Source organism: Papilio machaon, chromosome 10 (genome assembly GCF_912999745.1).
Source record: "Papilio machaon chromosome 10, ilPapMach1.1, whole genome shotgun sequence".
In the NCBI taxonomy this organism is placed as follows: Eukaryota; Metazoa; Arthropoda; class Insecta; order Lepidoptera; family Papilionidae; genus Papilio; species Papilio machaon.
Window position 1 is genome coordinate 7,650,736 of NC_059995.1, and position 12,504 is coordinate 7,663,239.

General features: G+C 30.3%; 1 protein-coding gene across 1 annotated transcript; it reads left to right on the forward strand.

The window, feature by feature from the left end:
• Window positions 1-331: 331 nt before the first annotated feature.
• Window positions 332-8,946, forward strand: LOC106707282 (diphthine methyltransferase). The gene is made up of 7 exons (XM_045679828.1): window positions 332-518; window positions 703-897; window positions 2,859-2,887; window positions 5,361-5,476; window positions 7,356-7,814; window positions 7,914-8,046; window positions 8,637-8,946. Exons 2-7 carry the CDS (start codon window positions 706-708, stop codon window positions 8,944-8,946), a joined length of 1,239 nt encoding a protein of 412 aa, XP_045535784.1. The 5' UTR covers window positions 332-518; window positions 703-705.
• The last annotated feature ends 3,558 nt before the right edge of the window (window positions 8,947-12,504 follow it).

Sequence of the window (12,504 nt, forward strand, 5' to 3'; positions counted from 1 at the left end):
TTAATACATATATATTGGACAGCCTATTTCAATTGACTTTTCCTAAATTCTGAATTTCGAGTATGGTTGACAGCAGACTAAAGATTGACAAAGACGCCATCTATTACATATTTACGCCAAAAAGCTTCTTGTAAAATATAGAGAAAGAAAGGAGAAGCAGTTTTATGGTCATGAATCATTTACTACCGAAATAAAAAGATATAATTTTTTTCCACTATTAGTATAATATAAATAACATTTTGAAATTTATTGAAATCTTGAAACTAAAGTCGATTTCCTTTGTGTGTCTGGCATCATGTATGGTGATGGCTGATGTTATCTGTGAAAAGTGCTCTTGTCAATGTGGTAATTTCGATCTTGTTTAGAAAATATTGGCTTTATTTACGACTTTTATTTACTTATATTATAATAAATTAAGCACATTCCAACCATTTCATGTGACCAAATTTTAATACCTCATTGGACAGTAAAATATTAGTGCGCGGGATCTTCAAGTGGCTGCACGGCGATCGTTTCGGGTATGTCCTACATTGCACATAAATTTTGATGATTATTGGTAATTTCCGCTATAAACCGTGATTGAAAGCAGTAGAATTTCTACTTATGGTATCTTCTTAGTTGGTTTAAGTTTAGGTAAGTTTTATGCTTGTTGACGCGATTCGTCTGGCTTTTTTTATTATGCTGATTATCAATTGCTTTTAGGCAATGGAGGCGATGGATATACAGGCGGTGGAATCGAAATTGAGTGATGTTACGGTGACCGCGATACCCATGACTAGTAAGAACGTGCACAAGGATGTTGGACACAGTGGGAACAGCCATGCAACAATATCCACGGTACCTGCAGCTTCACCTTCGTCGATCGGAAAAGATAAAGATAACGGTATGTCAAAATACGCTCAGTTGTTAGCTGTCATTGAAGAAATGGGTAAGGAAGTAAGACCGAGCTATTCAGGCAGTCGTAGTTCAGCGGAGCGTCTAAAACGAGGCATTGTTCACGCTCGCATTCTTGTCCGAGAGTGCCTCATCGAAACTGAGAGGTCAGCCAGACAGTAGTTATATACTATCTCACAAACAGTCAATTTTTAGTGTTAATTTTAAAATTATTATGTTTACTGCCAACAGATCCTTTTGGAGATACAGATTTCTCAATGCTAGAGTTGGTAAAATGCTGATTTCACAAGATTATGATAAGTTTGTATAACTTTTTCCCTTCTTTATTTTATAAATAATTGCTTCACTTGCTCAAAAATATTAGAATAATGATAATTATAACAGGACTGACTCTGAATTAATGAATCTGTATTCACTTGCAATATTTTCTCACAACAAAATCATTTTTTTAACATAATTGTATTTTAAATTTATTTATCGACTTATACAATTCTAAATTCTTTTATTAAAAACAAGACAAGATTTTTGATTGACAAATATAGACATAATTTGATAATGAAATGTATATATAACCTACATATATCATAGTTAATAACATGCATATTATGTGAATTATTTTCTTTGAGGTTTGTTTCTTGATTTTGTATTATATTTAAAACAAAAGCAAACATTTTTTGATTAAAAAATGAACATTTTAATAAACAAATATAATTAGATTAAAATATTAATCTATATTAGATATAATTCAGGGTATTTAGACATAAAGTTATGACCTTTATGAGTTTCTCCATGTGACAAAAAATATATAAAAATATTAAATATGACAGTTTAATTCCATTATTTTAATAACACAGGTATTTTAAATATATTTTCTTAAATTTAAATATCTTAGATTGATGAATCATGGACATTTTAAGTGTGTACTGCATAGGTAGGTCTTTAACATGATGGCTGAAAACTGAGTCTAGGTTTGGTCTAGGAAAATATGTTAGAAGATCAACCTCAAAGGCTTTATAGAGAAGATATCTCTTGGCTCAAAAACTAAACATTTCCATGATTTACTTTAACAATAATTTTACATTAGTATGTCCTGATAATTTCATATATTATTTAATTTATTTATACATATTATATATTATGTACTTGCAATAAATCATAGCATTAGATATGAAACTACAAACAGCATATAGCGGTTAATTTCTGGTAAAAATATTGATTTTTTTTTCACATTTTTCTTTAATTAATTTAATGAAAGTTCAAAGTAACTTAGAATATTAAATAACTAATATAAGAAGTGTCATCTTTGGCAATAACATTGTTGGCAGTGTCATGATATCAAATATCGTAAAATTTCAAGATACATACATTTTGATATGCACCGAGAACTAAAAAATACAAAACAAGGTAATTTAATAGTTACGAATGCCCAAAAACATCTTCCCGAGTCAGTTTAAAACAAAAACCATAGTAATAATAAAAATGTCTTGTCCAACTAAACTGGGATATTTATACTATTCAAATGTAAGGATTTAGTTGTAGTGGTTTTGATTACCACAATTCCACGATAAGCGCGTATTTTGTATGTGAACAAAACATACTCTTTGAACTTGAGAATCCCATATATAAGGGATAACAATATGTATGTATCTTAATGTATAAAATGTTCCGATATGTCCTGAATGTGAACAGGCTGTGATTGCAACATTTATTGTGAACATCTACCTCAGACGAAAAAACAAAAGATTAATATTATTAATGTTTTATAATAGTTGTTGTAAGATTAAGTACTGGCAACACTGATATTTTAAATAAGTTTCTTGTGTAATAGACTCGGAGGTGAATTAACTATCAAGGTACCCATTAGTTTCTGAGACTGAAATCTGTATAAAACTTATTGTCATCCCTGTCGTTATTTTTGACAAAATAGATATAACAATATGTTTAAATGCGGAATTTTGTCTCAGAACTCCACTTTTAAACAAGTATGTTTTAGGTACTTTTTGGTATGATAAAAATGTTGCCTATCAGAAAATAATATGGTCATAGGATTTTTATTATATCTTGTCTCCAGCGCTACTTTGCCATAGATAATCCACCTCTAGACTCTATGGTTATAGAGAAGAAACTAGGCAGAGTTGTATACTGTATTTACAACATAAGAAAATATTTAGCAGTTTTTTGATCAAGTCTAATTTGCATTATACTCGGGGCCTAGTCTTATTTCCATTCAGTTTTTTTTAGATATCGGTGAATGGAACAAGCTATCTAGAACCATTTACAGTTTGTGAGACCAATTTGTCATTCCCACTTAATAAAAATCAATAATCGTATATTTTTTAACTACAAATTAGAATTTTTGAAATTTAATTTCATCAACATACAGCTTAAATTAGCATTTTGTACAATTCCGTTTCGTTTCAATTTCCTTTGTATAAAATTTCCGTGTTTATTTTATTGATATGATTTTACGTTAACCGTGTTCCATTTATTATATAATGCAATTTAAAATACAATCTATTGTCTCTGGTGTTTTTTTAAAGCCAGTGTTGTCTCGTGATATCTTGTTCCATGTAGTTAGTGAATTTTTTTTGTTATCTGTGTTGTAACTGCACAATATACTCAATGCTGAAGTAATAATTGTGAAGTCAGTGATATTATTGTGTGGCTGTTGGAAATATATTTAGTCTGTATCAGATATGTTTGTAAGTTTAGATGAAAATAGCCAATCTTGTGTGTGACCTCAAATTAGCATACATTTTAGATTGTAAGATAATGTGCTCATTTTGTTTGGTAATTTTTTTTTTCGATTAGTCCTAAGTTGTATATAATTTAGCTTTTAATAATAACTAATCATGAACCACCTCAGCACAGATAGAAATCAGATGGGCGTTAATTTTTGAAGTTTTAGTACATGTTGGCATTTTATTAGATTTAATGTAATGAGCGAAAAGCCGAGATGTATACGAGATAAAACTACGAATACGCTAGAAAAAAAAAAATTGTCTATGGTATATAAGTATCAGTGTAATATCGCCTGTTTAGCGCGATCTTTATTATAATATATATAAATAAATAAAAATAATAATTCGGTCCAACTGCCGCGAAGTATACTAAACTCAATTAAATTAAGTATAAGACGAAATAATGGTATAGATTAAAAATAAGTTACCATTAATAACTAGAGTACTTACGTAAATGTTATTGTGAAGTCCATTTCAATGAATATTTTTTATTCCTATACACCCACATTATTTACACGCTGATAAATAGAAATAGAATGTTCAAATAACAGCCCCTTTATTAAATTTTAATTTACTTTCAATTTGTGCAATGCGTTTTAAATAAGAATGTGCTGGAAAATCGCTATATTGGAACGTCATAGCTCTACTGCTACGATACAGCAATCGAAAAAAAAAAAAACGATTTTGTATCTGTAGTTTTTCGTATTCGCGCGCACATTGTCATTTGAAACACGTACTATATTAATATACTTTATTGTAATTTTCAGAATTAAATTATGTTTTAAGATAAAACTGTTACCATTGTATGTATTTTGATATATTTATTATGAAATTTCTATCGTAATGTTACCACAAGGGGCGTTTAATTTCTAGTAAACTCATTAGAAAATGTAATTTGTAAGTGAGGAACCATAAAACAGTACAAATATTAGAAAATTAGTAAAGATACGTGTTATAGATGCGATTCTGAATATATATGTTGAATTTTTAACTTTGGATTATAGTGTTAGTATACCGTATTTATTATTGTATGGACTTATTTTTTATTATGAATATCATTAATAAATGGGTTTTAAATTTAATTAAAAGTGTTTTTATTAACGGCTCATATAATATTAAAAACGCATACGATTTTCAAGGTTTCAATCTATGACACAAATCTATCAGATTTTGAAATTTATTACCCTTTTCCTGTCTCTATAATGTCTAGAACGAAAAAAAGGAACTGTTGAAAACAATTTCCTTTGTTGTTTTAACTTTTCAAGTTTTGAAGGTATTAAAGACATAATCTCCAGTGAACTTGACAACTTTAAATGCTTTTGATATTACAAAGGCAAAGTTTAGGACTTTTCGGCTTTCAAAATTAAATCAAATCTACTCAATATTGTTAATTAAATCTTTTAAATAGATTAAAAAAATATTTTTAAACAATTTGATCAACAAACTTACATTATTTTTTCTTAATGCAAGATAAGTTTTAAATTACCTATATCTATTTTGATCATATAGAAAAAGTTTTATTATGAGTCGTGTGTCTTACGTTCGTTTCAGTACACAGCATAGCTCATAATAATGTGAATAATTTTTACGTTATGTTAGGTTAGGTTACGAGAACGATATCTAAAATTTTTTGTTAAAACCTTCGAGTTTCATTGTTACAAAAAATATGAGAATTTTAGACTAATTAGTGAATGATATTTTCCAGTTAAAAATGTCTTTGTGGAGAACTAAGTTGCAATGGGAGACGGGATACAGCGCGGACTCTGTGGAGTGGTGTCCGGTGTCGCCATACAACAACGTACTCGTCTGCGGCACATATCAATTGGATAAAAAGGATGAAGGTAACGATTTTTAAAGTTTGTGATTTATTACAGGTACAAATAAAAACGGTAGATAAAATGTTTTATGATCAGAATATCGGAAAATATCGATTAAAATAAATGCGAAATTATGATGTTGCTTATTGGAAATGCTTCAACCATATATACCTAAGCTGTTATCTAATAACGGTATTTTTATAGCACATTACATAATTATTTTTTGATTTATTTTTAATTAAAAAGTATCCTCTTAAACGTTAGAATTTGTAGCGTTTAATATACACATCAAAAAAGTCTAAGCAACACATATAAATTTCAATTCTACAATGTGTTTTCGCATTAAATCCTTAGTATTTTCGTACTTTTATTATTTATTAATGCTTTTTTAATATTAAACAACAATTATTTTTTTTTTATTTACTTTTTAATAATCTTAATAACCAATAATTACGAGTAAGGAATGTTTGTACGTAGTACAAAGTAAGGTGCCTAATCAACTAAACTTAAAGTAAAATTAAATGGTTGTACAAAAATTGCATAAATTAATACAAAGTGTGGTCTCCTCTGTTATGGAGAACTTGCTGGCACCGATTATTCATAGAATCGATGAGACTGTTAATGTGATCCTACGGTAATTGCTCCCAATGAAATTTTAGTGAGTCCATCAGTTGTTGGGTTGTTGTCACTCCATCCAAATCATTTAAAACACGTCTCTGGAGCATGTCCCGTGCATGCTCGATGGGGTTGAGGTCTGGCGATTGTGCAGGCCAAGGCAATTCCAGGAAGTTTTCCCTTGCCAAGTACTCCCGTGTGTGCAAAGCTGTATGCGAACGCGCATTGTCATGCATCAAGGTGAAATCGAAGCCAAGCGCTTGTGCGAATGGATGGAAATAAAGTCTTAGAACATCCTCAACGTAATTTACAGCGTTCATGTTACCATTTACAAAAACGAGCTCTGTTCGTATGTTCTTCATAATACCCGCCCATACCATAACTGTTAAGTCGTTGTATGGATGCACTTCCTGAAGCCACCTCAGTCTTTCAGTATTTCCAGGACAACGGTACACTCTTACCCTTCTAGTATCAGGCTAGAACCCAAATCGAGACTCATCGCAAAATAAAATTTTATCCCATTATTTCCGGGTCCATATAATGTGTTGACTAAACCATTCATTTCGACGAGCGCGATTCCCGTGACGTATCGGTAGGCACCTAATTGGCCGTCGTGCTCGTAGGCCATACTCATGCAATCGATTTCACACAGTTTGGCAGCTAACAACAACACTACTTGAATTTTGTAGCCACAAACCTATCTCTCGGGCGGTTAACATCGGCTGGCGTCTTTCAGTCAGTTGTATGTATCGATCTTTCCGTGTTGTTGTACACCTTCCTCGACCTGGGTGCTGCTCAGCAGGATCTCCCGTGTTAGTTTAATGCTGATGAAGACGGCAAATAACGCTTCTGTTGAACCAAAACACCGAGATACCTGAGATTGAGTTCTTCCCACTTGCAACATCTCTACAGCTCTCTGCATTTCATCTGCGTTCAAATGACGTCGCTCCATAACGTAAAAAATGTCTCAAAATTCAAATTTGTTCAAAACTTTTTTTAATTATTGTTTGAATCTTAAAATTGATACCGAATACTAAATTTTAATAAGCAAAGAAAACGCTGTAAAATTCGAACAAATACATTCGCTTTTAAATTTGTAAAAAAAAAACAAATGATACTCGATTTTTTTTCACAACCAGCCAGTATGTCCTATAGATCAAAAAAGTTTACATAAGTATTACCTACTTGGTAAAAAATGATAAAATAATTGATTAATAACTTGAAATAGTATGTGTTGCTTAGACTTTTTTGATGTGTGTAGTTCTAAAATCAAATAAACTTATTTTAGGTCAGCAAGATAAAAAGCAAACACGTCGCGGTAGAATATATTTATTTATCGTCAATGAGTATCATCAGCAAGAGCTATTTCCCGCGCAATCGATTGACACGGCGGGAATACTGGATCAGAAATGGTGTAACCACACTATTGGAGGTTACCCTATTTTGGGCGTTGTTACTTCTGAAGGCAAAATACAATTATACAAGCTGTATGATACTGATGGTTTACAATTAAAGTTATGGATAGAAGTATCCTTCGGTCAAGACGTCCTCGCCCTATCATTGGATTGGTCAAGTAATAAGACTAGGGTAGAAGAGCCAATTATTGTCGTCAGTGACTCCGCGGGACATGTAAGGGTACTGAAATTGACAGGAGACAGTTTGAAGGAATTGTATGATCAAAAATCTCATGGATTCGAAGCCTGGGTGGCTGCTTTCAATTATTGGAACACAGACGTATTTTATAGTGGTGAGTTTTATGTATTGCCAGCTTGTATACTTTTATATTCGTATACCTAAAAATATGAAGTATTTCACTTTATTTTCGCGTTGTTGTTATTTATTGTAGGAGGTGATGATTGTATATTCAAAGCTTACGATTTGCGAGCGCCAAACGCAGTAGTAAGCAATCGTCGGCACGAGGCAGGAGTGACGGCTATTAGAAGCGACGTTGTCACCGAACATAGATTACTGACTGGCAGGTTTGTTTGATATTTGCCTAATTATCTGCACTTCATCTTTACGATATGAAATTATATAAAATATTCGCCCTGAATAACACTTATTTAAAAAAAAAAGAATCGATCTGAATCAATGATACATCCACACACATCCATTGAAAAATTTTGCAGCATCAACATAAAAATTGTGAAATTACTACAAACCAAGATATCGACGCTGGAAAACGTAAACGATGTAACCCCGAAAGTATGAACTTTACAGGAGAGCTAAAAAATGATAACTCGTGAGCTGATACGTCTACAAGCATGCGGTATTTAGCAATGTTGTGTAGTTTGTGCTAACATATAATAAAATCATTATTGTTTGATAATGGTTGAAATTATTAACGTGTGAAAAACATATTCGCGATTTCAAGGGTTACAGCGTTTATGCTTTCCAGCGTCGATATGTTGGCGACTCTTAACTTCGCACGTGTCGCTGCGCAGAACATAATTTTAGGGCACTGCGCACCACAACGGTGACTTTGGGCCATTTAAAAAGAGTTACATATAAAAATACCTATACTATATTTACAAAAGTGCTAGCTACTGTTTACGTATTTATTTTACAGTTATGATGAAAAAGTGCGTTTATGGGACGCGAGGAATTTAAAATGTTGCATTACTGATGAAAATGTAAACGGTGGAGTTTGGCGACTTAAATGGCATCCATACAACAACAGAGTAGTGTTAGCTGCCTGCATGTATGGAGGTTTTCGTCTGTTACGTGTTGATAAAGAAATATCAGTGATAGGTGAATATTTAGAGCACGAAAGCATTGCTTATGGCGCGGACTGGAAGATCGAGAAGGAATCGTTGATGGTTGCAACTTGTTCCTTCTACGATTGTAAGTTACATGTCAGTGAAATTGTTTTAAAATAAAACTGCATTTTAAACAAGTGTATTATTTTATACTAGCTTTTACCCGCGACTCCGTCCGCGCGGAATAAAAAAATGCACACAAGATAAAAAAGTTCCTATGTCCGTCTCCTAGTTCTAAGCTACCTCCCCATTAATTTTCAGCTAAAACAGTTCGACCGATCTTGAGTTATAAATAGTGTAACTAACACGACTTTCTTTTATATATATAAGATGTGTGATGTTTTTCATTCCGAATAAATATCAGAAATTGTGGTTGGATATTTTTTTGGATAACCTGTAAAAAAAAAAAACCAAAGCAATCTCATTTTAAACATGTTGTATTTCAATTTGCTTATAATGTCATGATAAATATAATTTATAACAATTACATACTTAATAAAGTAATCATTTGCCGTAAGTGATAAAAAAAATCCTTACACAATTTACATTAAGAAAGGCTTTGGGCTGCTCCATACTAAGTCCAACCTTCTAATAAAGTTATTTTAAAAAACACTAAACTGGCCTCATTCTAATATAAATTTGTACCTTAACATTTTTCTACAGTCATTGTAACTATTCACTTTTTTTTAAACTTAGTCAATAACCATTGATTGGCCGCCGCCGTACAAATTAAGCATCCCACTTTACCAAACTACCCACATAAAAATTGAACACAGTGAAATAAGACTTCATATTATTTTTTATTATTAAAAAAATAATACTTTAATAACGAACTTCGAATATTTCATGCGCTTTTTCAAATGTTGCTAGAAAAAATATAAATAAATAAAAATTACTTTTGTGAGTTGCCTGAATGTAATTGGCATAGATAAATAATGTTATAAAAAAAAGAAACAGAGTAAAAAAATTGTTTATTGTTTTTAAATTAATAAAAAGTCTTATGAACATTTATACAAACATGCAACAATCAATTTGATTTCTATGAACTGTTCATCTCGATATAGTGCAGATAATTATGAAGGATGGACTGTGATTTCAAGGACTGCGAAATAATTAAAACAGTATGTTCATTATTGATACTAGTGATGGCCAATTGATAGAATTTCGAGCATAATTTATAATAAAAGATCTTTTTTTTAATTAAAAATAGTATTGTGCCCTTTTTGTCCATAATATTTTAATTCTTTCAAATTGCATTATCTTTTTTTTTCTCATAATTTCCTTTAATAAAGGGGTACTAAGTGTTCACTTCACGTTTTTGATTACAGCCAGTTCGGTACCATTTCGCACCCATTAGGTGCAGTTGTTTCGATCTCTGTAGTAATATTCACCTTACGATTTTTTTCTACACTTACAATGTTATATATCCGAAAACAATTTTCATTCATACGAAAAACTATTTTTATTTAGACTAGTCCACATTCTAAAATGGCAACTAAACCGTATGATTTACATAAAAATATTTTTTTTTTCAAATTATTATTTTTACAATTGCGTAACCTTCTAATTTAATATCACTGCATTGTTTAAATAAAATCGTAAACAACACGGTTAAGAATTCAACCAGAAAGTTTACAATAAATCAAAACGAAACAACCATCTTTTATTCTGGAAAATTCTTTAATAACACTTATTAGTTTTCATTTCTTTTATTAATATTATCTACATTTAAAACAATCTACTTGTTCCGCGTTATACTAAAATTACATGAGAACTTACAAATAAAATAGAACTTGTTGGCCGAGCACGGAACTTTGGCGAGTTCCATAATTCCAGTCAGTAAGTTCCATTCAATTTATAGCAGGCACTAGTCTGCAATTTTACAAATTTATTGTAAACTTTCAAATATTTCATTATTATTTTAAACATTTACAAATATATTATGGAATACTGCATGTACCTTGATTACAATTATCTTTCCAACAAAGGAGTTCCTTTCCAAATTATTTACAATACTTGTATATTTACAACGTTTGTATACAAATTGTATACATTTAGATAACGTAATATATATTCTGTACATATAAGTATTATCGGCAGCTGAATAAATTAGATTCAAAATGTTAACAAGTATTTTATATCTCAACTAATATACGAACCCTCGCCATATTGCGGACAAATATGGAACTAATTATTTTTGCTTCTAGAAAGTGATGCGATTCTTGGTTAGTTTATATTCTATCTCATTTTATGTTACATTTATTACTTAATTATCTAAGACATATCCGAATGTTGTATTCGGACTTCACAACACAAATGATTGCTAAATAATTTATAATAGAAATTTATTGGAACAGTGCAAATTAATTTTTAATTATAAATGAAATGTGGGTATTTCTAGGCTCAAAATATTTGTTGTTGTTAAGTTAAATGACAAATACGTCAATAAGAATAACATAAAGGATGTTATTTTTAAAAAATTATATTTTCTGCATTATAAAATTTTTTTAAAGCATTATTTTTTATCGATTGAAATGATTTTTTTTACTGTATTCTATTTAATATCGAATAAAAAAAATATATAAAATAATTAAACATATATTTTTTCAGATGCATATTTATTAGAATTTTCAACTTTAAGATCAATCCGAGTATGTATTTCAGAACTTCAATCACACTATGGCGGTTGTCTATGCAGAATATTGTTTTTTTTTAAATTAGCAAAAAAAAATTCAGTCGAATTGATAACCTCCTTCTTTTTGAAGTCGGCTAAAAAGTATTTATGTCAAAGTTCTTAGAGGGGTGTAAGACTTCTTGTTACATCAGGCATATTTTGAATAATGTTAATATTTTCATAGCTTTGAATTTTTCAAGGACAAATATATTAATAAAAATGTATAGATTATAATTTTTTTTTTTATATGCCAATTACCATTTATTTGGTGATAAAAAAAAACAAAATAATAAATTTCCAATAGTTTTCTTGTTTTCAACACATACATCTATTACATTGTTTCGTATAAACTTTACAATGCGTGAATGTACTTAAAAAAAAATCAGCCCTCAATACAAAGAACTGGAAATTCAAATAAATATGTTCGCCATATTGCGGGTAAGTAAAGATTGTTTTATTAACTGGCAACATTAAGTCCAGTATAGGTCGGAAGGCCAAAAGGACTAGTATCCAGGTCGGAAAATATAAAAAAAAAATTGGGTCGAAATTTCGATCAAATGTAATTCAAATATAAACAAAATTACGTTATTTTTGTAACCGTTCCCGTGGGTTTTCATTGTTAAAACATTTGTACAAAAAAAAAAATATAACCAAGATTATTTTAATTATTTCTGTATTGGATTGCACTACAATAAATTTATTTAAATAAAATTTGGTTACAAAAAATTCATTGGATCTCAAAAAGAGACATCCTTACTGTTAACACTGATTTTTATATAGTCATAACAAATGATACAGGACAGACAGAGATAGCAATGTTTTGTTTATTCTCACTTAAAAAAAAATATATATTGATAGTAACTTTTGATATATCAGTCCAAAGTCAAAAGTAAAGTGATATCAGTTTGAGAATAGTTTTAATAGAGTATCTTTTGTTACATATAACCGGACATACAGAAACACATTTCACAGCGAAAAACATATTGTTTACAAAAAAATGTACA